The 24,247-nt window shown below is 29.5% G+C and overlaps 1 protein-coding gene across 3 annotated transcripts in view; it reads right to left on the minus strand.

The window, feature by feature from the left end:
- Window positions 1–4,915: 4,915 nt before the first annotated feature.
- LOC107452047 (major facilitator superfamily domain-containing protein 6) overlaps window positions 4,916–24,247 on the minus strand; it is a 32,636-nt gene continuing 13,304 nt past the window's right edge. Inside the window, exons 1-4 of one of the 3 annotated variants that reach the window (XM_043052037.3) lie at window positions 21,427–21,589; window positions 11,322–11,509; window positions 7,183–8,478; window positions 4,916–7,070 (exon numbers count right to left, since the gene is read on the minus strand). In XM_043052037.3, the coding sequence (XP_042907971.2) occupies window positions 6,916–7,070; window positions 7,183–8,478; window positions 11,322–11,391 (1,521 nt within the window). In that variant the 5' untranslated portion in view covers window positions 11,392–11,509; window positions 21,427–21,589 and the 3' untranslated portion in view covers window positions 4,916–6,915. Of the gene's footprint in view, window positions 7,071–7,182; window positions 8,479–11,321; window positions 11,510–14,865; window positions 15,066–21,426; window positions 21,590–24,247 lie in introns of those variants that run through there. The other 2 variants (XM_016068325.4, XM_043052036.3) reach the window with 2 other exon arrangements.

Raw genomic sequence — 24,247 nt, forward strand, 5'->3', positions numbered from 1 at the left:
TTATTTATTGTTAGGTACTCATTTTTATTGTTGAACTTATTTATATTGAACTTATTTTTATTTTTAGATACTCAAATACTTAATATCATATCTACCTCGTTATAGAACAAACAAGATGTTGAAATAATAACTGAATATCTTAAGACTAATGTCCTAATCTACAACAAACAATATTTCAGTCTAAGTTATTCAGTATTATTTAAGGTAAAATCCTTTCAGTATTATTTAAGGTATAATCCAATTAGAAGAAATGGACTGTTTATTCATTTCCTTGACATTTTGAGACCATGTAGTGTTTGCCATTTAGCGCTTAGTTAATTTTTCTTATGACTATGTTTTTAATTTTTTTTTAAATTTAAACTAAGTATTAGTAAAATTGTTTATAGTTTTTTGCTATAAGTATGCATGTCATATTCAATATATAATTTTTCCCCCAGAAAAATACAACACAATATTTTTAAAAACATATTTTTTAATCATTTATATGCTACACTTTTTATTACTGTTGGCTGTTTCTAAAATAAAAATTATTTTAGTAGCCTATTTCTTTTAATTACATAAACTATGAATATAATATAAACTATGAAGTGAAATACTTCTTTTTTACTTCAAGCATCATGTATAATTTTTATGATATATTGCCACTGATTTCATCTATCCTTTTTATTATGTTAGAATATGAAGCAGTTTATTATGCAGAATTTTTTTGTAATTGTAGTATATTGTATGGTTTTTCTTATTGGGAAAGTTAAAAATAAACAATGAAAATTTTATTTCCCACACAAGAGGTTTATTATCTAGAATTTTTTTTGTAATCGTTATATATTGTATGCTTTTTCCTATTGGGACATTTAAAAATAAACAATAAAAATTTTATTTCCCATACAAGAAGTTTAATTCTGTAGAATTTTTTTGTAATCGTTAAATATTGCATGCTTTTTCCTATTGGGAAAGTTAAAAATAAACAATGAAAATTTTATATCCCATACAAGAGTTTCTACACATTTGTTTAGGTATGGTACTTATGGTAAAAAATAAGATTAAAGTTTGAAATTACCTGTCTCATTAGAATTTTAATGTTTTTTTATTTCAAACTTTTTATTCGATTTACATATAACTTGAACAGGAAGTCTATTGCTACCATTGTAGTTTGTTTTACAAGTAAGTTTATTATTTTTTAAAAATTCTTTATAACGAATTCGCAACATATTGAATGAAAAATTCCCATCCTAATATACCAGTATTTTTTTCCAAGGTTGAAACAAAAGTTTGTCTTAATTTTCGTATTTTTTCTTAAATAGTTTAGCTATTATATATACAGTCGGTCCTCTATTTAACGAAGTCGCTAAATCTCGATAATAAGTTCGTAATATAGAAAATTCGTTAAATAGAAAATCATCTTTTGAAATACTTAAACAGCGCAAAACATGCTTTAAATTCATAAACACTTGACATAATTAAAATAGTAATGTATACACCTTTATCTTGTGATTACTATTTATTTTATAAATCTTAACCATAAAAGAAATCTACAAGAATAGAGCAAAACATTATCCAGTGTTACACTATCATGCTACATACATTTTCAACTAAAAAAAAGCTAAATTTATGTATAAAATTATTGTCATATTTATTATAAAAGCAATTTTAAACATACAACACCACATGCGTTAAGTTTAATTGCTACTGATAAAATCCGTTTTGTCTGAGTTTTCCGTTTGAAATACAAACAAAAAGGGAAAGGGCTTCTTTCTCTAAAAGTTAAGTGACTGCGAAAATCAATTCAGGGTCAATACCCCCCATAAAATGCTTTTACAAGTTTGAAATATTCTGAAATATTTTTCGAAATAGGGAAAGTGGATCTCAAAGAAAAATTCGCTAAGTAGAAAATTCACTTCGCTATTTGTAAGTTATTTTACGAAGAAATTTCCAAACTGTTCTCGGTAGCTCGAAAAAAAAAGTCCGGCTGTAATTTCATTAATATTTAAAACTTTTCAGGGACCAACTTATAAATTTTAGCCCACGGGTCATAGGTCATCTTTGTTTGTATGTTTAAACATAAAATAATTTCCTTTGAGATTATTTTCCTTGATATCATATAATTGTACATTAAAATAACAGAACCTGCGACATCTTTAAATCTCTTAAGCATGCACATATTTTTTGGCTCTTACTAATCAATTAAATTGTACTATTATTTTTTTTATAATTTGGCCTGATTAAATTTTGAATTTCTAAATGAGGTGCAATGCGCAAAATTAGAAAAAAAAAAGGACCACTCTGAATAACTTTTGATCCCTAATGGTTGGATTTTCATGTTCTATGACTCAATCTTAAAGGTTTGAGCGGGTGATTTCAAAGATGCTAACTAATTAGTGCAGACGATATTTTAAGTTACAAAAATGTACTTTCTCAGAATAAACATGACTCTTTTGACGGAATCAAATTTCTGATACCCAAAATGTTAATTTCACTTTTTGCGTATTTCTCTATATCTCAAGAACTTTTTAAGCGAATCGAAAAACTTTGCATGCAATTACAAAATTCATTTATCCAAAGATAATTCCATGCAGAAAATATTTTTTAGTAAATATTTTTAATATTTAATAATGATCGAAAGCATTTTGAGTCACAAGGTATAAAATTTTTTTGCATCATTTTGAAGAATTTAATTTTACATAGCAAAATTGATTGGATAGAAATCAAATTAAAGAAATCAAATTTTAAATATCTGAATTTGGAAATTAAACTTCTCAGGAACTCAACTATTCATTTTTATTGAATTTATTAATCAGTATATTTAATAATGCTTTGAAAAATTTTTAGAAATTATTTAATTACTTTATAAGTTGTTTTTGCTCTCTATACTCAAAATTATAGTTCCTTTCTTTTTTAACTATGATTTGAATCAATCATTTTTTTTTTTTTTAACAGATCAAGTGATATAAATCGTCAGTTTTAATCGTTTGATTCAAATCATTGACATCCTGTAACATAATTGTAATAATTGAAAAGATTTTGAATTGTAGGATAAACAAATTTTTATATTTCTTTTAAACAATGCAATTTTTGATGGCTAAATATGAGCGGATTCTACAGAATAATGTCCAAGAAATAAAAAATGTGAGTCTCAAATATTTTTTTTCATAAAAAATTTAGTTATATGATCTATAAAAAACAATTTTCCGGTATTAAATTATTTAACTTATAAGACTTGTTACTTTACAATTCAATTGTATCGATCATTATTAAATTAAACAAAAAAAAATATTTTTTACGTTGATTTACTTTTAAATAAAGAAGTTTCTCAGGAGCGAAAAAGCGTAATTATTTCTGTAAATATAACAAAAATAGCAAAATATAAAAATATCTAACACCAACGGGATTAAACTAACTAAAATAGTTGGTTTAGCATTAAAAAAAAATAGTAGCATTAAGATATCATTGAAATTATGTTTTATAACCGTCGTTGAACATCCGACCCAATTTTACGGTCTTACGACTACTAATGTTCTACTAATGCCTTGTAATTTTGAACCCAATCCAGAAGACAAGGGAACTTCTGGATCGAGAATTGGGAGAAATTTGCCTTCGTGGAGGACTCTTTTGATCGAGCTAACCCCCGCATTAGCGCTACATGGAGAGGAAGATCACGAGAACCCCCCACGGTTAGTCTGACGGCAAGGGGACTCTCACCCATGATCCGTCTACAACTGAGGTCGGTGCAAGCCGGATGCGGAATTCGTACCGACTGAGATTCGAACCCGGTTCGCCTCATTGGAAGGTGAACGCTCTGAGCCATCGCGGCTGCTGAAATTATGTTTGAAAATTGTTCAGAACTGCAAAAAAAAAAAAAAAAAAAATTTGTTTTTTTATTTAATGTTTTTTTTTCTCCACAAATTCTGAACATTTTTCTGCGCCCGACTTTAGATTAATTTTCATTTTAAGATATAAAGTAAAGATTTACTGGTGCAGTTTTGGTATCGGACTTGTTAGCTTCTGTGACCACTCTAGTTTTCAATCTTTTCCGTGAATTTTTGTTCTACGAATTTCCCTCCACTGGATTCATGGTTGACAAACCCAGCATGAGTATTAAAAACATCAGTTTTTGAATATCACGCGAGTAACGCATTCGAACTTTCAATGTTGGGAACATCTTCAGTAGGCCCTGTCTCCAATCCACATCATTAATTTAAAAATTTCTTTTTCAAAAATTAAAACCTGCCTTCTTTGCTTTAAACGCATAAAGTGAAACGTCTTTACTAAGAAACCGAACGATGATTGACAATAATGGATAGATAAATGAATTATGTGAGATATATTAAGACACATAATAATATGAACCAAAGGAAGGGCCGATACCGCTCACTCTCGGTCCCTACGTAGGCTGATCAAAGTGGTCACCCACCCGCTTACTGACCGCAACCAGTAATGCTTGACTTCGGTGTTCTACTGGGAACCTTGTCTTTACAATCAGTCCACTGCTGGACTGGCATAACAACAGATTTATTATCTTGCTATGTTAATTACTGCAAATGCTTTTGCAAGTTATTAATTCTCTGCATCTGAGTTGTATATCTGGTGTTAAAAATCTTATTGAAAGTATACATTTACATTATCTTCAAATTTAATAAGTCTGACAGTTTTTTTGAATAAAAAACATTTGGTATTGCTTTACACATTAATTTTTAACTTATTTCGGCTCCAGACCTTTTATTTATTTAATTTTATTTACTTTCTTCCCAAAAATTACAAATTATTTTACATAACATTTGATGTCCGTGTCTAATTCATAGATTAGATGCTCTTGAAAAGAAGAAAAAAAAAGGAAGGAAGAGACCTGAAATCTATGTTTTACATATTTTTATGTTATGTAAATGAAAATGATTCTAAAGAAAAAAATATTTTTACAATATAGCATATGTACAGTTTTTCTTTAATGCTAAGAACATTTAAATTTTAAAGCTTTAAAATGCTATTATTAAACTTATTTAAAATTATATTTTGTTCTTCATGAAACATTTCACTGTAGCCAAGTATTTACCTAACTTAAAGTTTCATTTCATAAACAAAATAAGAAAGAGTTTCAAAGTTTCGGTGTCTTTAATCGTTGACCTACAAACCCTTTTTGACATTATTAGTGGCCGTAGTCCACTTTCACCTCTCAATACGGCACTACACGATTAATAAACTACACGGTGACTTTTCCACCTTTATAATTTATGAAGTTGATGAAATATTTACAGTGCATACAGTGTCTGGTTGATCATTATTTCTATTTACTGCCGTGTCAGATCTCGTAACAAAGTCAACTGTATAATAAACAAGCTACACAGTCATAATGCACAATAAACAGTGATGATAAATGAACTACATAGTGGTAATGCACAATAAACTGTGATGATAAGCGAACTACACAGAGTGATAATGCACAATAAACAGCGATGATAAATGAACTAAACAGAGTGATAATGCACAATAAACAGTGATGATAAATGAACTACACAGAGTGATAATACATAATAAACAGTGATGATAAATAAACTAAACATATCATAATATCTGTCATCATAATATCACAGAGATACGCAATAAACAGTGATGATAAATAAGTTAAACAGTTGATCATAATATCTGTTTACTGCCGTGTCAGATCTCGTAACACAGTCAACTGAATAATTAACTACACAGTGGTAATGCACAATAAACAGTGATGATAAATGAACTACACTGAGTGATAATACACAATAAACAGTGATGATAAATAAACTAAACAGTTGATCATATTATATGTCTACTGCTGTGTCAGATCTCGCAACAAAATCAACTGAATAATAAATAAACTAGACAGTGATAATGCACAATAAACAGTGATGATAAATGAACTACAGAGGGATAATGCACAATAAACAGTGATGATAAATGAACTACACAGAGTAATAATATGCAATAAACAGTGATGATAAATAAACTAAACAGTTGATCATAATATCTGTCTACTGCTGTGTCAGATCTCGTAGTAATGCCAAGTACATAATTTATTACTCTCACAGTGTCACAGTATTGATAATTTCTGTTTACTGAGGTGTCAGATCTCGTATCAAAGCCAACTATTTAGTAATAATATGCAATAAACATCTATGGCAAATAAACTATACAGTTGAACATAAAATCTGTCTATTGTTGTGCCAGATTTCTTCGAAATGCCAACTACATAATTGATAATCTCACAGTGTTACAGTTGTCATAATTCCTGTCTAATACTGCGTCAGATCTTGGAGCAAATCCAACTACATGTAGTCCTCGATGCCAACATATAAAATACGATTAAAGAATGCATTTCAAATTTCTTATTAAGATTATTTGCAGAATAAAAAGTACGTTTAAAATTTATGAAGTGAATTAAATACTACTTTTTATTAACAAAATAAATGGCATTGGTTTCCTATTATAACAGCACTTAAGTAATATCGGAGGTTGACACTTCAAGCGGCTTAGAAATTAGTAACGCAGTGTTTGACAAATTTAAATTAGTAAATGAACTTATCCAAAAATAAACTTTTACCTAAATTTGTTTCTTTAAAATTTTCGTCATAACACAACTAGTAAAGAAAGTTACTGACTGGAACGGTGTTTTTATATACGGTTATTTTTCTTAAATGTCCATTTTCTAATTGTAACAATGAATAATATGATGCAGTTTGTTCAACTTTCTTTTTTAAAGTACCTAACTGTACCGACTATGAGTTATTGTTCCCGCTTATTTATTTATTTTTTAAGAGTGTATTGTTTAATTGAACCGGCCCGCATTATGCGGTTGTTTACTTTTTTTTATTAAACTTTAGGTGTAGATGAAAAAACTGAAATTCATCAATTTAAAGATGAGTTCACATTACTCTATCATCACTAGCAGTTTCAGGATGAAGTTTTGGAATTCCTTTTTAGGAAGAAATAGGAGATGAAAATGTACGGGACACACAGAAAACTGATGACAGCTGCAACTAAAAATGTATAGCGTCCACCCAATTTGTCGAATCCAACTCCACCGAGCAAACTGCCGGTAGCGACACCTGTCGGAACATATAATACATGTAATAGTCATACAGTATAACTAAATCATTTTGGCTTAACACATAAAAATCTTATTTAACACGAAAAAGTGATTATAGAAAAAAAACTTACCTAATCCTTCATAGATCCCTCCTAAAATACCCAGCATTGTGGTCTCTGTTCCAGCAGGTGCATTACTCGATGCATATCGCGTCATGCATGCATAGAAAACAGCCCATGTGAAACTATGGGTTAATTCTATGGGTAATACCAGCCATGGGTTTTGTAATAGAAAGTACAATATAAAACGTAAAGCAAAAGCAGCAAACGCACCAGCCAAGCAATAGAAGTAACCGAAAGTTTTGATGAACCAGCCAGAGAAGAAAAACATTGGAACCTCAGCAATCAGGCACTGAATCGCAACAGCTAATCCCAACAAAACTTGCGTAGCACCCAGTTCTTCCAAGTACCAAAACTCGTAGCTCCATATGAGACCAGAGAAAGCTCCACTGAAGTATACCGCCACTGCGAAAACCACAGTTTCAGAAGACGCGAAAATCTTTCTGACATCTTGGAAAATGTTCAGTGAAAAGTTCGTTTTTGTAAGTTTTATTTTAAGTAGCAGCCCTAGATCTAATACAATGAAAGCTATCATGATATAAAATCCCGGTGAATAGTCGTATCTTCCCTTGGACGCAGTGGCTACATCATTCACAAATCCAGCAAACAAAGTGATCAGACCCCAGCTAATGGTAGCCCATAATCTCTGACGTCCATACAGTTCCGGACGCTCTCCAAGCACTTCGTAACAGGCTGCGTCACTTAGAGTGTAAAGCGTGGCTGCGCCAGTTCCGGAAACAACAGTTAGCAACACAAAAATCCAGAATTGAAATTTACCGTACATAGATACATCTTCTTCGGCAGGATAGTATACAACACTGCAGTTTAAATGGGTGGATGAAGGTTCATCGGTGCAATGGCACTTGAAACTCTTAGATCTTTTAATTGAAGAGCACGGTAATTCTTTGGACACAGTATCATTGATGTCAAATGTGTCTGAATCATCGAATACCACCATCATTTTTAGGACTGTACCTCCACATTTTCTATAAAGGACTCGGCAACTTTCGTTAGACTCCGTCTTGCACGATTGGTTGCAGTGTATGGAAAGCTCTTCCGACCGATGGCACTCGTCGGGTTTTTCTACCGAAGGCACGAATAAAATTGCTACGAATGATGCCGATGTGATGACCACGAGAATAAAGACGATCACTTTGATGTTTCGGAAATAGTCGGTGAGGTAGCCGAAGAGGGGTTTTGACAGGAAGACGCAGAAGGGGATGAGGGTGAATATGAAACCAACAGCTGTTGCAGTTATACCTAGCTCTTTCGCATAGACAGGCATGTATGGTACAACTCCTCCCATTGCTGCAGAAAAAAAGATAAGAGAAAAAAAATATTAAAAAATGGTAGTGAAATATTTAAAAAAGATTAAATACATATGTCTCACATGACTTCTACACTAACTATTCCATCTACGGACATGAAGGAATAGTTTCAAGGGTAGTGATAATTCATTGGGTTAAATAAATTAAACGGTTCAAAAGGAATATTGTTACAGCATTAGTTATTCTATCTAGCTAATGTGTAGATTTTCTATGGTAATCCGTTAAAGAGCCAGAAAAAAAATGGTTCCATTTCTCAAATTACGTTCGTAATCTACAAATTACCTATACGCATATGAAATAAAAGGTATAGGTTAAATTGCAAATAAGATCTCAGTAAGTAATTTTCTCAAATTACTTTGGTAATCTACAAATTAACTATACGCATACACCCTAAAAGGTACTGGTTAAACTAAAAATAAATATCTTTGATGGATCGACAGTAACGTTTCTGCACGCTAAAGTAATATAATGTTATTCATTTATTTTCGCTCTTTTAAATATCAAGTAACTACAATTAAACTATCATAGTAGTTGCTAGAATCTATCAATCTAAAAACTGTTATAAAAGTAATGAAATGGTTTAAAATGTTTTCATAAATAAGTAAACTAATATAATGACGGGCACTTTTTGCAATATCTAAAAAATCAAGTCATTAAATACAAACAAATAAACAAATTTCTGAAATTAACCATTAATGCATAACATTACTTTGACGTAAAATGTGGAAAACCCTTGATAACGTTAGTCAATCTACAGATTCCCTAGATAAATTTAACGAATTACCTTAGTTAATCTGTAGATTAGCTAAGTATTGTGCAAAAAAACGGCGTTCGAGTATTCTTGGAAATATATAGAAACAATGTGTTTCGTAATCACTGATGCCTTTATTATTATTTAAAGAATATTGATTAATATTTAAACTGGACAAAAACAAAAACGCCATCAAGACCAGGCTAATTACTATAGAAGTATGCGGTATTTAAAACATCAAAACCAGTTTGCTTGCCTGTTGAAACAAGGTGTATCGAATAATTGTCTTTCCCCTCCTCTGCCCCCCCCCTCCGCAATCAGATAAGTTTCAAACGTTTAAATCGCGCTTCGTTAATAAATATTTTTCTTTTTCTCACTTTTAATATTAGTCTTTGACTTCAAGTGTGCAGTTTTTATTTGTTTTTAAAAAGGATTCTAACAACATAATTATTACGAATTGTCACTGAGTAAAAGATATATATATAGAATTCAGGCATATTTTTTTTTACTTTCGTATTCAGAAAATTAGTGTTATGGTTTATTTAGAGGAAACGAGAAAAAAACCATCTATAAAGCGAGCGGCATCTTTAGAAGAAGGTCATATGCCTCGTTATATGGGGTACAAGTTTTTAAATGATATTAAAAACTGTGATTTTTAAATAAATTTATTAAAAATTAAACTTTGAAAGGAAAGATAATGTTTCGAAAGGGAAATGTTAGCAACTAAAAATTAATTTGAAAAAAAAATTATGATCGCTTTATTGTGATCACTGGTTACCCATTGGTCAAATGATTGTCTTTTTCTGGATTAACTCCGATAAACGCCACAACATTTCAAATCATGGGTCTCAATTGATGTTTGTCGTCGGATTGGTTTTCATATTCTGCCTATGTACGTGTTTCAAGACGTCATAAAACACATATTTATATTGAAATCATCGTCAAGACAGTAATTATAAGTTAATAATAAAAAAAATATATAAAAATGCTTTGAATTATTATTATGTAAATACATTAAAAATGCCTGCTGGGGAAATGAAAAAAACTCACCAACTTAATGCATGAAAAAATTAAAAGTGAAAAAAAGAAATTCTAAAAAAAAAAAAAAACTATCAAACATCTGCGATCAACATAGCAACGCATGCAATGACGATGCGGGCACACTGTTTACTATTACTCTTGAACACAGTTGAAAAGTGTGATGACGTCCAAATGAGGTGCGCACGCCATCAAACCTAAAACAAGACCCATTTTGTCAATGGGTAATAACAAAAGTCAATATCTGAGAGAAATATGTCTTGCAGTTTACGAGAAACCGAATTTTAAATATTCTATATTTAAAAATTGTGAGTTTTTGATAATCTTATATCGAATGTTTTATATCCTCAAAAATAAAAGACTGCCTTTTTGTTCAAAAAGTAATTCTTATAATTTGAAAACCTCTGTTCAACATCAGCATTTGTTATTGGGGGAAAGCTACAAAGCTACAAAAACAACGCAACAAATTCATTTATAACGAAAAACATTAACTAGCATAATGCTCTAAATATGAAAAATATCATTCGAAATTATCAAAAATTACTAAAAAAAAAAAAACCTAAAACGGGACAAAAAAAAAGAAATCATGAATAATGCCCCATATATGACGAAACAGCCAAAAATACATTTATTATCAATATATCTGATAATAATCATAACATAATTTGTCATAATTCTTTTTTAAATACTGCATCATCTTTAAAGCTAATTCATTTATAACGAAAAGCATTAAACAGCATAATGCTCTTAATATGAAAAATAGCATTCAAAATTATCGAAAAATGATTGAAAAAGAAAAAAAAATCGAAAACGCGACAAAAAAACAAAAACAAAAAAAAACCTTGAATAATGCTCCTTAAAGGACGAAGCAGCCAAAGATACATTTATTATTAATATCTTTAAGAAATATTAATAATTTGTCACAGTTTTTTTTAAATTCTCTATTATCTTTGAAGTTTCATAATTAATAATGAAGTTTAATGCAAATATATACATTTTCGTTAATTTAGTTTATTTTATGTTGAAACACTTACCACCATAAAAGAAAAAGAAATGCAACTTGATGGGAAGGAGTTGGCGATTTATTTTGAAAAAACTCGCCATGGTCAGCACTTTCTTAGCACACCATAGAAATAAATCAACCCCACTCTATTCTTGCTCATATGTATTCACTCATATAGAATACACATTGTGTGGTTTCTGAGATTCATGACACGTTTCCCTGAAAATAATAAAAATTGTCGCAATCATTCTGACAAAATAAGATAAAATTACGCCATTTAAAATTGTTAAATAACGAAACAATATTATGTTTTGCGTAACTTTTAATAAGAAACGTAAACATTTGATCCAACAACAAAAAAAAAGAATAACTTAATCAAGTAGATTTGATTCAAGCTTTCTAATTAATAAATATACAGTCGGACCTCTATTTAACAAAGTCGCTAAATCCCGATAATAAGTTCGTTATATGGATAATTTGTTAAGTAGAAAACCACCTTTTGAAATACTTAAGCACAAAACAGGTTTTAAATTCATAAGCACTAGACATAATTAAAATAAAAATTGATGCACCTTCATCTTGTAATATAGCGATACTTGGAGAAGCGAAATATGATACGATTTCGAGTTAATCTGTTTGATTAAATATTTAATGCGCCATCGAGAATTGAAAATAAAATACAATAGATCCAGGTAAAGAAAAAAAAAACAGAAAGTAGATTTTATGTTGGTCTAAAATTTATTTCCTCAGATTATTATTATAATTATTGGGAAGATTTCGGTATCGTGATCTGCGGCAGAACTATCGCCAAATCTGGGAAACTTCCGGGTAGAGGCAGCCAGCAAAAAATTAAATACAAAATATCACAGATGGGGTCCAACTCGAAATCCTTTCTTTTTAATCGCAAATTAAAAATCCATTTGGCACCTTGGCGACTGCGGCTGGTGCGACAGATCACGATACAAAAATATGACCCCTAAACGGAAATTTACATGATAACGAAAATTAATTTGTAAAAGAATTGAGATCAATAAATCTCAGTATTCAAATCTACTATTAGCTTTTCTAATTTTGCTTGTCTGTTTCAGTTGAGCTTGCTTTCATGAAATAAAAACTTATTACTGAGAATACAAAAATCACGATTGGGTGATTGCGAAATTGAGTTTGTAAATGGAATTGAGATTAATAAATAAACTTAATGAATAAAACAGCTTTGATATATTGTTAGTCTAGTGTAATTGGGATAAGAATCAACGCCATCATAGTTATGAGTGAGAATGACGACTGTTGTTTGAGCAGCAAACATTTGAGAATCGCTTTGAGTAATCCTTTTGAGGGTTGGAGAGAAGGGGGCGGAGTTCCCTTGTTTTTCTTTGCATATGCAACATTCAATACCGATAAGAAGTCACGAGATGGATCAGAGATAAGACTAAAGATCACGTGCATATAATCAACCATGGGCAGCTTAAGGAGAAAACAATGTCTAATACATTTAAACTAAAATATACAATGGGCAAAATAAAAAGAAATATCAATATAAATAATTTTCATTCTAATGATTGGATTTTCATGAATTCCAATGGTTTTAGAGGGTGACCTTAAATATTATATTTAATTCGTGATGACTCATTATTAAGTTACGGAATCGGGCACCAAAAATATACTTTCTCTGAAAACACATTCCTCTGAAAAAAAAAAAACGGATTTGAATTATTAAAATATAGAGGGGATAGCCGCAATCTGAAAAACATGGTCCTAATAGAGTGCATTAGAGATCGAAAGTTTGGTAATTTTATTGGTTTCACTTTTTGAGCATTTTGCGATATCTCACGAAATTTTGAAGCGTGAGCACATTTATGAAATTCGCTTATCTAAAGATAATGACATGCAAAAATAATTTTTTAACAATTATTGTTAAGGAGTCGCGATGGCTCAGGGGATAGAACATTCGCAATCCAATGAGGTAAACCGGGTTCGAATTCCAGCGATGGTTGGTTGATACGAATCCGCATCCGGCTTGCACCGACCACAGTGCTGACGTGAAATATCCTCAGTGGTAAACGGATCATGGGTTAGAGTCCCTTTGCTGTCAGGCTAACCGTGGGAGGTTCTCGTGGTCTTCCTCTCCGTGTAACGCAAATGCGGGTTAGTTTCATCAAAAAGTCCTCCACGAAGGCAAATTTCTCCCAATACTTGATACAGGAGTTCCCTTGTCTTCTGGATTGGGTTCAAAATTACGAGGCTACGGAGTTGAACAGTAGTAATCATAAACCCATAAATCGGGTTAACCCATAATCATAAACCCATAATAAGGTTCAGAATTATCTTTAATTAAAAAGTATGCAAGTTTTGGCTGCGTAATTTTTAAGTAGAGAATACAAAATTTGAACGATTGATTCAGAGTGGCTATCTTTTCTAATTTGCGCAATGTGAAAATCACTTGAAACGAAACATAAAAAGAGGTGTTTTTAAATTTGTAATATTTAAATTTGTTTTAGCTTAAGACATATAACATTACTTTTTCAAAAGTATATTTGCAAATTCTATAAATTAATTTTTCCGTAAAAAATGTACCGAAATAAAGTGAAGAAAACGTGTATGATTGTTCGAAGAAGAAATTAAAGAATGCGGGTAAGTTCTCCTCTTCGAACAAAAATTTAACGGAAGTTTCACTTTCCGAGTATAAATATTTCAGAACTACCTTGACATTTATCTCTTGGATAGCAGAATTATGGTATGATATCGTGTAAATCCGTTTGATGCATTTTTAAATACATTATTGATACTTGAATGCTATTTTAGACAACTTAACTTAAAGCTAATTAATTATTTAATTTTTAGATACTTTATCATTACTTTTAAGTCACTTAAAGAAAATAGAATACAGCGCATTCAAATAAAAATTCGATCATATTTAAACTAGCCATATCTATCATTTTAATGAGTCAAAAATCTCACGTAGTTTGTTGCTATTTTTTAAAAATTACATAAAATGGTTAGTTTATAAATCATAAAACGTTATTTTTTTAATTTATTTATTTATTCATATTTTTAATTTCAGCACTTCGGTTTAAAAACGCTTAGAGTAAAACGTCAATAAAATTGATAATTCAGAAAATGTTTTTTAGTTTTCTTTAAAGTGTTAGTTCATTAAAGAACGTTATTAAAATATTCTTTCCATGAGCATTACATAACTTTTTAAAACAGTAGTTCGTAAATGAGTATCACAATAGCAAACAGGTTTTTGTTAATTTATTTTAAAGAGCTTAAGAGATTACATATATAATACTCTAATTCTTTTCTTTATTGTAACAGATGAATTTTTAGGTAATAGTGCTATAGAAGTAGTTATTTCTGTAATAATATTGCAGTTATTACATGCAAACACTAAAGATGTAGCTAAAAATCAGAAACACGAAAGTAATGAAGCACCTTCAGTTTGATATTGATGTAGAAGGTTAAAGTCGACTAAGTTTTTCTTTTTATTAAGGTCGAAGTTAAAAATACTGATTAAGTTAAATATTTTTCACGCTTTTAAGAAAGATTGCACAAGAAATAAGAAAATAACTGATTACCTTCATTATGACATGGACGGCTATATAATGTCTATATAATCTAAGCATTTTTTGTCTTGTATATTAAGTTAAGAGTAAAAATACTAATTAAGGCTGAACATTTCCTACGCTTTCATAAAAACAAAAGAATACCACTAATGAACTGTGTTTTTGAAAAGAGAGACTGGGTCGAGAAATAACGACTGATAATACCGGTTCGCCACCTGGTGTTTGCGATTGCGAAAGTTCAAAACAATTCATCGTTGATGCATCTTCGTCTCAAAGTTGTAAAATATAATTGATGACGAACGAATTTCTTCTCAAATATATGGCTGAATATTTAAATATTTAGTTGACCATAAAAAAAGTTAAGAAAGAGCTCATACGTTACGAAAATACGAGTTAATGTCAGAAAGATCGTAAAAACATTCAGAGCTAGATCCATAAAAGTGCCCATAGCATATAGTCGGAATATAGGGACTAGTAGAAAGATGTGACTTTCTATCAATATATAGCTATATCGGACTAGTATCAATACATCTTTCATAATATTTGAAAACCAGAACTGAAAATTCAATGATTTCAACATCAAATGATATTAATGGCTCAACATCTTTCCTCACTATCTTGGAATTAAAGTTAAAATTCTTATTTTATTTTCATTTCCCAGTTGATTTTTTGGGTGCTTTATAAATTTTTGATTATAGAGTATCATTTGGTTCGTTTGATTGATTTGGTTAGAGAATCATTGGAGATATCATACTTTATCCTTTCGAAAAAGGTTGAAAGAGAAGTAGAGCTTGATAATTTTTGCAATTTATATGTATTTTTCTTTTTTTTCTTCGAAAATTGAGAGCAAAAAAGTGATGAGATTTCTGGTTTTAAGTAATTAATCAAAAACTGTACTTTTGTCTTTTTTTTCCAGATTTCTTATAACTTAATTTGAACTTATGAAAATCTATTCGGATCAAAATTGAATTGCACAAAAATCGATTTTTTTTTGAAAATTGAAACAGAAAACAGAAATGTTTATTAAATATTTAAAAATAGATAAATATATAATAATTAACTACCGTTCATAAAAATGATAAGTGCATATTTGCGTTGGTAGGTTTTTCTCAGAAATTTTTTTTTACAATTATTTTTTTAGGGGGGGGGGGAATTAAGTAAAGAGAATTTGTCGAAGAGAAGAGCACAAAAAATCAGTTGATTTTTCATGCTTTACAAATTTTTGATTATAGAGTATCATTTGGTTCATTCGGTTAAAGTATCATTGGAGATATCCTTTATCCATTCAAAAAAGATTGAAAGAGAAATAGAGCTTGATAATTTTTAGAATTTCTATGGATTTTTCTCAAAAATTAATTTGACCTTGCAAAAGTTGATTGGGATGATGTAGTAAATTTCTTTATCTAAATTACTTACAAAACAGAGAAGTTTACCAAAAATTTAAAAACAGATAAATGTATAATACTAAGCTAAACTAAACTCAGTGGCACGACAGCCAATAGAGGGTCAAGGCCTACTGTGCCCATCTCAGTTTTCTTGACCTTGGGCTCAATGTATAATACTATCTTTCATAAAAATAATAAGTGCACAATTGTGTTAGTACGTTTTTGTCAGAATTATTTTTTTACAAAAATTTCTACTTCTGCGAAAATTGTGTAAAGGGAATTTTTAATTTTCACATTGGTTTTTGTTAATTTAAACATTATAAGTAAGTTTTAAAAAATGTAATTAACACAGACAAATTTGCAGTATTAGATTATTTAGATTATTAACTTCATAATTTTGTTTCCTTACAATTTTAAGAAAAAAAATCTACAGAATTTTCCTTACCTAATAAAGAAACCTCTTTATTTTTCCACTGTTTTGATTTTTGAAAGATCGAATAAATGCTCTATCATCAAAAGTTTGTTAATAACATCTAGAAAACGAAAATCAAAAATTTAACCCAAAAATCATATCTAGAGTAAGAGGCTTCTTAAAAAGATGAGAGGATTGAAGAAGTCGAAATATTTTAAAGTTCTTAGTGGTAATGCTTTCCAGCATTACCACTAAAATTACTACCATCTTTAAGAAGTAAACATATTGATTGTGATGCCACAAAAGGCATTACATATTTCCCAGCTTTTGAAATTTCTTTAATTTCTTTTTTTAATCATTCTTAATCAAATTTTAAATAAATTAAACCAATTATTTAATTTTTATTACATTTTATAAAACGCTAATATGAATATATTATTATTCTCTTAACAATCAATGTTACGGCTAACTTTTTATTTCAATACAAAAGTAGAACTCATTAATCCACTGTCGCGACTAAACCGAAAACAAAAATCTATTTCTAACTCTTTAATCTTTATTTTTTGCCACAAAATTGTTTGTTACATGGTTACACTAATTCTCACAGTCTTTTTGACGATTAGCTTTCGCCCAAACTATTTTCAAATTTAATATTGATTACAGGAGGTTGGTTTCGTTTTTGGCTTTTTTATCTTTTGATAAATCGCCAACCTCTACGTTGTGGATCTCTGCGCTAACTGCGCGTTGCGATTTGCGAACAACACTTAACTTTTAATTTTGAATTCTTGGCATGGAGACTACCGCAACCGTTAAATTTTTATCTTTACAGAAATTCTTGATGTTAAGAGAATGATTCTCTTGATACTTTTGAAGGAATATTTCATTATTTCTAAGTATGGCCATATTCTCTAAATAATAAACTATTTTTTCTCAAATGAATTTGTTTGTTTTTCTGCGATAAATATCCCTTCATAACAAAATTAGAATGTATCTCACACGGCCTAAAATTATGCATAAATTCTGCAAAGAAACTACATCCACTATACATTAAAGAATTAAGACTAAACTGCTGTGAAATTGATATTGATACATGATGATTGATATTGATATTGTATCTTCTGCCGAAAAATTTACATTTTGATTCAATCAAAAATTCAATCCTGCATCCTTAATGGACCATCAATCCAAATTTTGATGTCGTCGAGGCCACAGAAGATATTCCAGATATAATTCTAAAAAATTTTCGAGTATTTTTAAATAATTTTACTGCTAAGTCTTTAAGAAAATCAATAAGAAAACAAAATTCTATAAACAACTTCCTGCTGTTCAAAATAATTCTAATTTTTGATTTTCCTTTTCTTGGTGTTGTTTATTCTAAACAAATTTTTGATGATAGAGTTATTCGACAGTCTTTCAAAAGATGAAAAATAAAGGCGTTTCTTTATTGAGTTAGGAAAAATGATTAGTTTTAGTATTTTTATGGATTTATTCACGAATATGTAAGGAAATAAAATGTTTATAATTTAGGTGCTTTCTCTAGCCGATCAACAAAATCTATGGTTTTTGTTTTATATATTTTTTTTCAATTTCATGCATTTTTAAATTTGGCCCGCTGTGGCTGCAGAAGATATAATTTTAAAGTTATCAGATTTTGTATACTTCTTAATAACAATAATTGACGACTTTTACATTCTTCCGCAGAAATATTTAAGATACTTCGACTTCCTTCTACTCTAACAAAGACCTTTTGTGAAAGAATGTTCTAAATAATCATTTTAGTGATATTATCTTAATAAAACAGCAGGAAGCTGTTCATATAATACCTTCTCTTATAGCTTTACTTAAAGATTTGGCAGTAAATAAAAAGAACTCTGAAGAGGACACAAAGGATTTTCGGGACATAACTAGTATAAATATTAAACCATATTTTAGTAAAGTATATTTAGAAAACTATATATAGTATTAATATTTAACTATATATACATTACTATACTATGACTACTTTTACTTAAAGATTTGGCAGTAAATAAAATGAATGCTTTAAATAGTAGACAAAGGATTTTCGGATTTCTCATAACAAGAATAAATAGTAAACTATATTTTAGTAAAGTATATTCAGTAGACTATATTCAGTAGACTATATTTAGTAGTAATATTAAACTATATCTGAATATAATTATTTTAGTGAATTTAATGATATTATCTTAATAAAACAGCAGGAAGCTATTCATGTAATAACTTTTCTTTCAGCTTTACTTAAAAGATTTGGCAGTAAATAGAACGAATGCTCTTTAGAGGAGACAAATGATTTTCGGGTCACAACTAGAATAAATATTAAACTATATTTTTTTTAAGACTCTCAGCATTCATTTGTCATGCAATTTCTGAGAACCATGTCCTCCATAAATGTTTTGTCCATGTTCTAACTGCAGGTTTTATTCAGCTAATTTTATCTTGATTCCCGATTTCAGCTAATTTTATTCTGCGGGAATTTCCAATTTTTGATGATCGAAATTCTTTTAAAAATTTTAAATAGAGTATTTTGAATATCTTCGTTATTTTTATCTATTTTTTTATTCCTTTTTCAATTTATTAAACAGAATAAAATTAGTTTGAGCTGTCATGGCGTAGGTATTGACGCGTCATTGTGAAAGATTCATCTCGTGTGCTATCATCTCGGGGGATAAAGGCGGCTGGCACGCAATAAACGACTACATTGCATTCACCATGCAGTTGATCTTGAAATTGTAGAACATTGATTTCCATGACATTTATACTAAGTTGTGAGAGTATTTTTACTTTACCAACTAGATTAGCTAAGGTCAATGATACAGTATACTAATTCTTACTCTTTAACAATTCTACTTAAATTTTCATTTTTTTTTGAAAAAAATTCTCATTTATTTTTCTTAAACATAAATGCGTTAAGGTGACATTATTCTTTTTGCGCGTGGACACATGGTCTCGAGTATTAAATTACATGGAAGTTTAATAAAGTTTGAATTAACAGTAGTGCCTATTTTATTCAAACAATTACGTACTTTACTACGTAAATGCAAAATCTGTTTCCCAGATAATTAAAAGTAATTTTATTTCCTTTGCTTAGGCAAATTTTAAGGTTTTTTTTATATTCATTAAATTTTTCGCTGATTTACATTCATTCGTTCTTTTCTGATTAAAATTAAAAACTAGATTTCGTAAGAATTTTTTTTTTACGTTTTGGGAGACTGACTAAGCGATAACTTCACGAAATACAATATTAAATCAATTTATACAATACATTTTTCTATTTTAAATATGCTTTGAGATATTCAGGATTCAATCTATAGGATAGGTCTTTGTGTAATTTTTCAATCAGACGAAATGTGCTGTAAAATAATTCCAAGATGAGAAATAATTCCAAATTGAAAATTTCTAGTATTGACTCTAAAGTTTGGAAAGGGATACAATTGAGTTATGAGATACAATAAGAAATATTAGAATTTTTTTTTAATATTTTTCTTCCTTCTTTAAAAAAGGAAAATTATATATCTTTGCATTTTTAAGAAACTGATTAGAAATAAAAGCATTTTAAAAATCTTTTTTATTTATAAGAGTATAAAAACGTCGAAATTGAAGCATGTTTTTCGTTTATAATATACTCTTAGATAATCTATGTCATAGATACCCAGCGTGAGCACTATTGTCCCCCCCCCCTGAAAAAAAGGGTAGTCACTGGATTTTTAGAGGGGCGGCATTAGGAATTTTTAGAAGATATGCAAAAACATAAAAAAAAAATTTTTTTTTTTAAATAACGAGTACATTTTAGAGTTAGTATTTCATATAAAATTAAAAAAACCAATGCACATTCAACTTCGCATATACTATGCGTTATTAAAATAGTCATAAATTAAGAAATTTATTGAGAAGAAAAATACTGACCAATTTTATAGCGAAAATGATACTTGACGTCCCTGAATTCTCTACTAAAAATGATTGGTCCGTTTATAAATTAACTAAAGTTACTTATTTATTTATTTATTTTGAAATACCAATTTGTTCGAAAGATTTTGCAGTTTTAAGTGCTTTTTTTTGATAATTTTTCCTTCCCCCCCCCCCCCCGCATTTTACATCTTCTTTTGTCGGCAAAAACAATGAAATGAAGGTATGTAGGCATGTACAGTCCCTGTCCAAATTATTAGACGCACTTTAAGATTCTATGTAAAACGTTATTATCAGGTGATACTCTATACATCTTTATTATTTTTACGAGACTGAAATCGGTTTTAACTTGCTTACGTTCGTGTATCAATGGGTTAAATTCGACGATGCATAATATAAAATCGACAATTGGATAAATTGAATGATATAATATACAAATGTAGAATATTTATTATATCAGGTATTATATTAGTATATTATAATAAATAGACCAAATTATTCGACACACTGTAGTTTTTTTTAATCATTACATGTTTTGCACGAGTTTATAGGCAATACTTTTATATTTAAACGGGAATTGTTATTTATTCAGAAGATTTTTTACACGCTTCTTATTTGTATTTATTTTTAACGTATTGCATTACAATGTTAACCCATTGATATAGGAGCATAAACAAATGCAAACCGGTTTCATCCGATTAAAAACAATAAAGCTGTCGCATGAAAATTATCACCTGAAAATTAGGATTTTACGTAGAATCTTATAGTGCGCTTAATAACATGACCAGGGACTGTATAATAAGTCCAATGCTAAACTTTCATAAATTACTATTTATTAAAATTGAATAAACTTACCCAATTATTTCTCTTCATTTTAATTACAAGCGCCCCTTTCAAAGAAATGTTTGAAAGTGTATAAAACTGATGAAGAATTCGTCGCGAAAGTAAACGAGAGAGAGATTATCGAATGCCGTTATTCGACATTTTTACTGCATTTCGATCAGACGCTGCGTCATCAGAATCACTATTTGCAAGAGTTTTTCTCTGAAAATCTATACTTTTAAACTATAGTTGACCTTGAAAGCGGATAAATGTAAAGAAAAAAAAATAATAATAAATAACATAAATATAGACATAGATTGTTACTTTTGTTGCTCTGTAGATAAAAAAAGGAAATGACCCAGAAATTATATTTATATATCATTCTTATCAAACTGAATGTTTTCATTTCGACAACGACAGAGATTTGGATTCTCTTCGCGGCATGTCTTAGTACTGTTCAACTCAGATGATTTTGCCCAGTACTTTTCTTTTTATTTAAACACAAAACATACCAACACTTAATCTATATCTATTTCTACCATAACCGTACTTCTTGTTTCTTCATTGAATGTATGAAATATGGATGTTAGGAAGGAAATAAACTAAAAAAAACTTTATTATAATTAAACAAAATCGTATAGTGCCAATTTTTATGTATTACAAACGCAAAGAATAAGAATTTTAAAAATATTGTTTTTTTTTTACATATACAGGGTGTTTCCATCGTACATTTTCCGTAAAACATATATCTTATTATTATTTCTATAATTCTTATAATTATTCTTACAATTATAAGAATATTTACGAATTACAACTCTTATAATTATGCTTATTATTAATATTATTTCTTCTAAGAACTTGCGCTATCTTGATGGTTTCGACATTTTTTTGGGTTAAAACTAACAGTTACTTAGAAATGAAGTAAATATATCAACATAAAATCTAAGCTACATACCAAAAACATTTAGTTTTTGTCACTTTTTCTGACACAAAAGTGTCAATCAATAAATGTTAGGTACTTTCTTGAAATTTGAATTCACAGTTATTCTGATTGAACTCACTACGCAACAGTCTTTGCAGAAATGTGCAACTCATCGAATGCAATGCGTTGAACACGCATTGCATCGTAATTTCTGACCAGATTACCTTATAAAGCGATAAATTGTTCTCCCGATCAGATGATCGGTTGAGGTAGAAATAGGTATACGACGCGTATTATTAGAAATAAACAAAATACAAAAAGAATAATAATAGAATACTAACTGTATATAATTGTTAGAAAAAGTCATGAAGTCAAATGTGCAAAAACGATAAGATGATATGCGGATTTTCCATGCAAAATGTTCTTAAACGGTCATTTGACCGGTTTAGTGTGAAACAAAACAGGCGAAGTAACTTCGTTTTGTTGTTGTCATGACTCATAAGTTCCAAATAGAAATTCTCGCCAAAATCTGAAAATCACGACGCGAAAGGAATAATAATAAAAATAATACAAGACTAAATTGTGATGCATGAAGTTATAATAGAAAGTCTGTTTACTTGTGTGCTGTTAAGGAGATGGGAAATCAAATTATAAAGATTATTCATGATTCGTGTTCAAAATAGATGATCAGGTAATTTCTCATTGTCTTCAAATGGAAAAACATAGAAATTACGTAAAAAAGAAAATTTTGTTTTCTGATTATTAAAGAGAGGCATTTATCAAATTTTCTTTTAATTACTACAAATAAAGTTAAAATTTATATACAGTCCCTGGCCAAATTATTAGACGCACTATAAGATTCTATGTAAAATCTTAATTATCAAGTGATACTTATCTCTTATCCTCTACGTGCCTTGGGCACTTAAGGCCTCTAGCATATCCCTCCAACGCCTCCTGTCTTTAGCAATAGATCTTGCTTCCTCCCAGCCAGATATTCTACATTCTTTTAATTCGCCCAAAAACATGCGCTGGATGGTAAGTCTGGGTCTTCCTCTTGTTCTTTTACCATCAGGGGCCCATGTAAGCGCAACAGATGAAATTTTTTCTTTGGGCATTCTAAGGATATGTCCGAGCCAGCTCCATCTTCGTTTCTTAATTTCATCTTCGATTGTTTTTATTTTAGCTTTCTTTAATAGATTTTGATTTGATACTTTGTAATGCCAGAAAATTTCAAAAATAAATTTTAAACATTTGTTTTGAAAGGTTTCTAATTTTTGTATTTCGATCTTAGTCTGTTTCCAGGTTTCTGCGACCTGGTTCAAGTGATACTATACAGCTTTATTCTTTTTACCCGACTGAAACCGGTTTGCACTTGTTGACGCTCCTGTATCAATTGGTTAACATTGTAATGCAATATGTTAAAAATAAATACAAATAGGAAGCATATAAAATAATCTCCTGAATAAAAACCATTACATGTATGTTTAAATATAAAAGTATTCCATATAAACTCGTGCAAAACATTCAATTATTAAAACACTAAAGTGCGTCTAATAATTTGGTCTAACTATTATAATATACTAATATAATACCTGATATAAAAAATATTCTATATTTATATAATATATCGCCTAATTATCCAATCGTCTAATTTATATTATATATCGTCTAATTTAACCAATTGATACACGAACATAAACAAGTGTAAACCGGTTTCAGTGGCGTAAAAAGAATAAAGCTGTATAGTATCACCTGATAACTAGGATTTTACATAGAATCTTAGAGTGCGCCTAATCATTTGGGCATGGACTGTAATTCAAATATATAATTTTTAAAGAGAAACTTCTACATTTTTTAACGAGGATTCCGCAGAACAAAAAGTTCGACAAGGTTTAGCTGCAAGGTAATGATGTATGTAACATAAAAAGCTTC

This window comes from Parasteatoda tepidariorum, chromosome 2 (genome assembly GCF_982258835.1).
Source record: "Parasteatoda tepidariorum strain Cologne lab strain chromosome 2, Ptep-v5.0, whole genome shotgun sequence".
Classification (NCBI taxonomy): domain Eukaryota; kingdom Metazoa; phylum Arthropoda; class Arachnida; order Araneae; family Theridiidae; genus Parasteatoda; species Parasteatoda tepidariorum.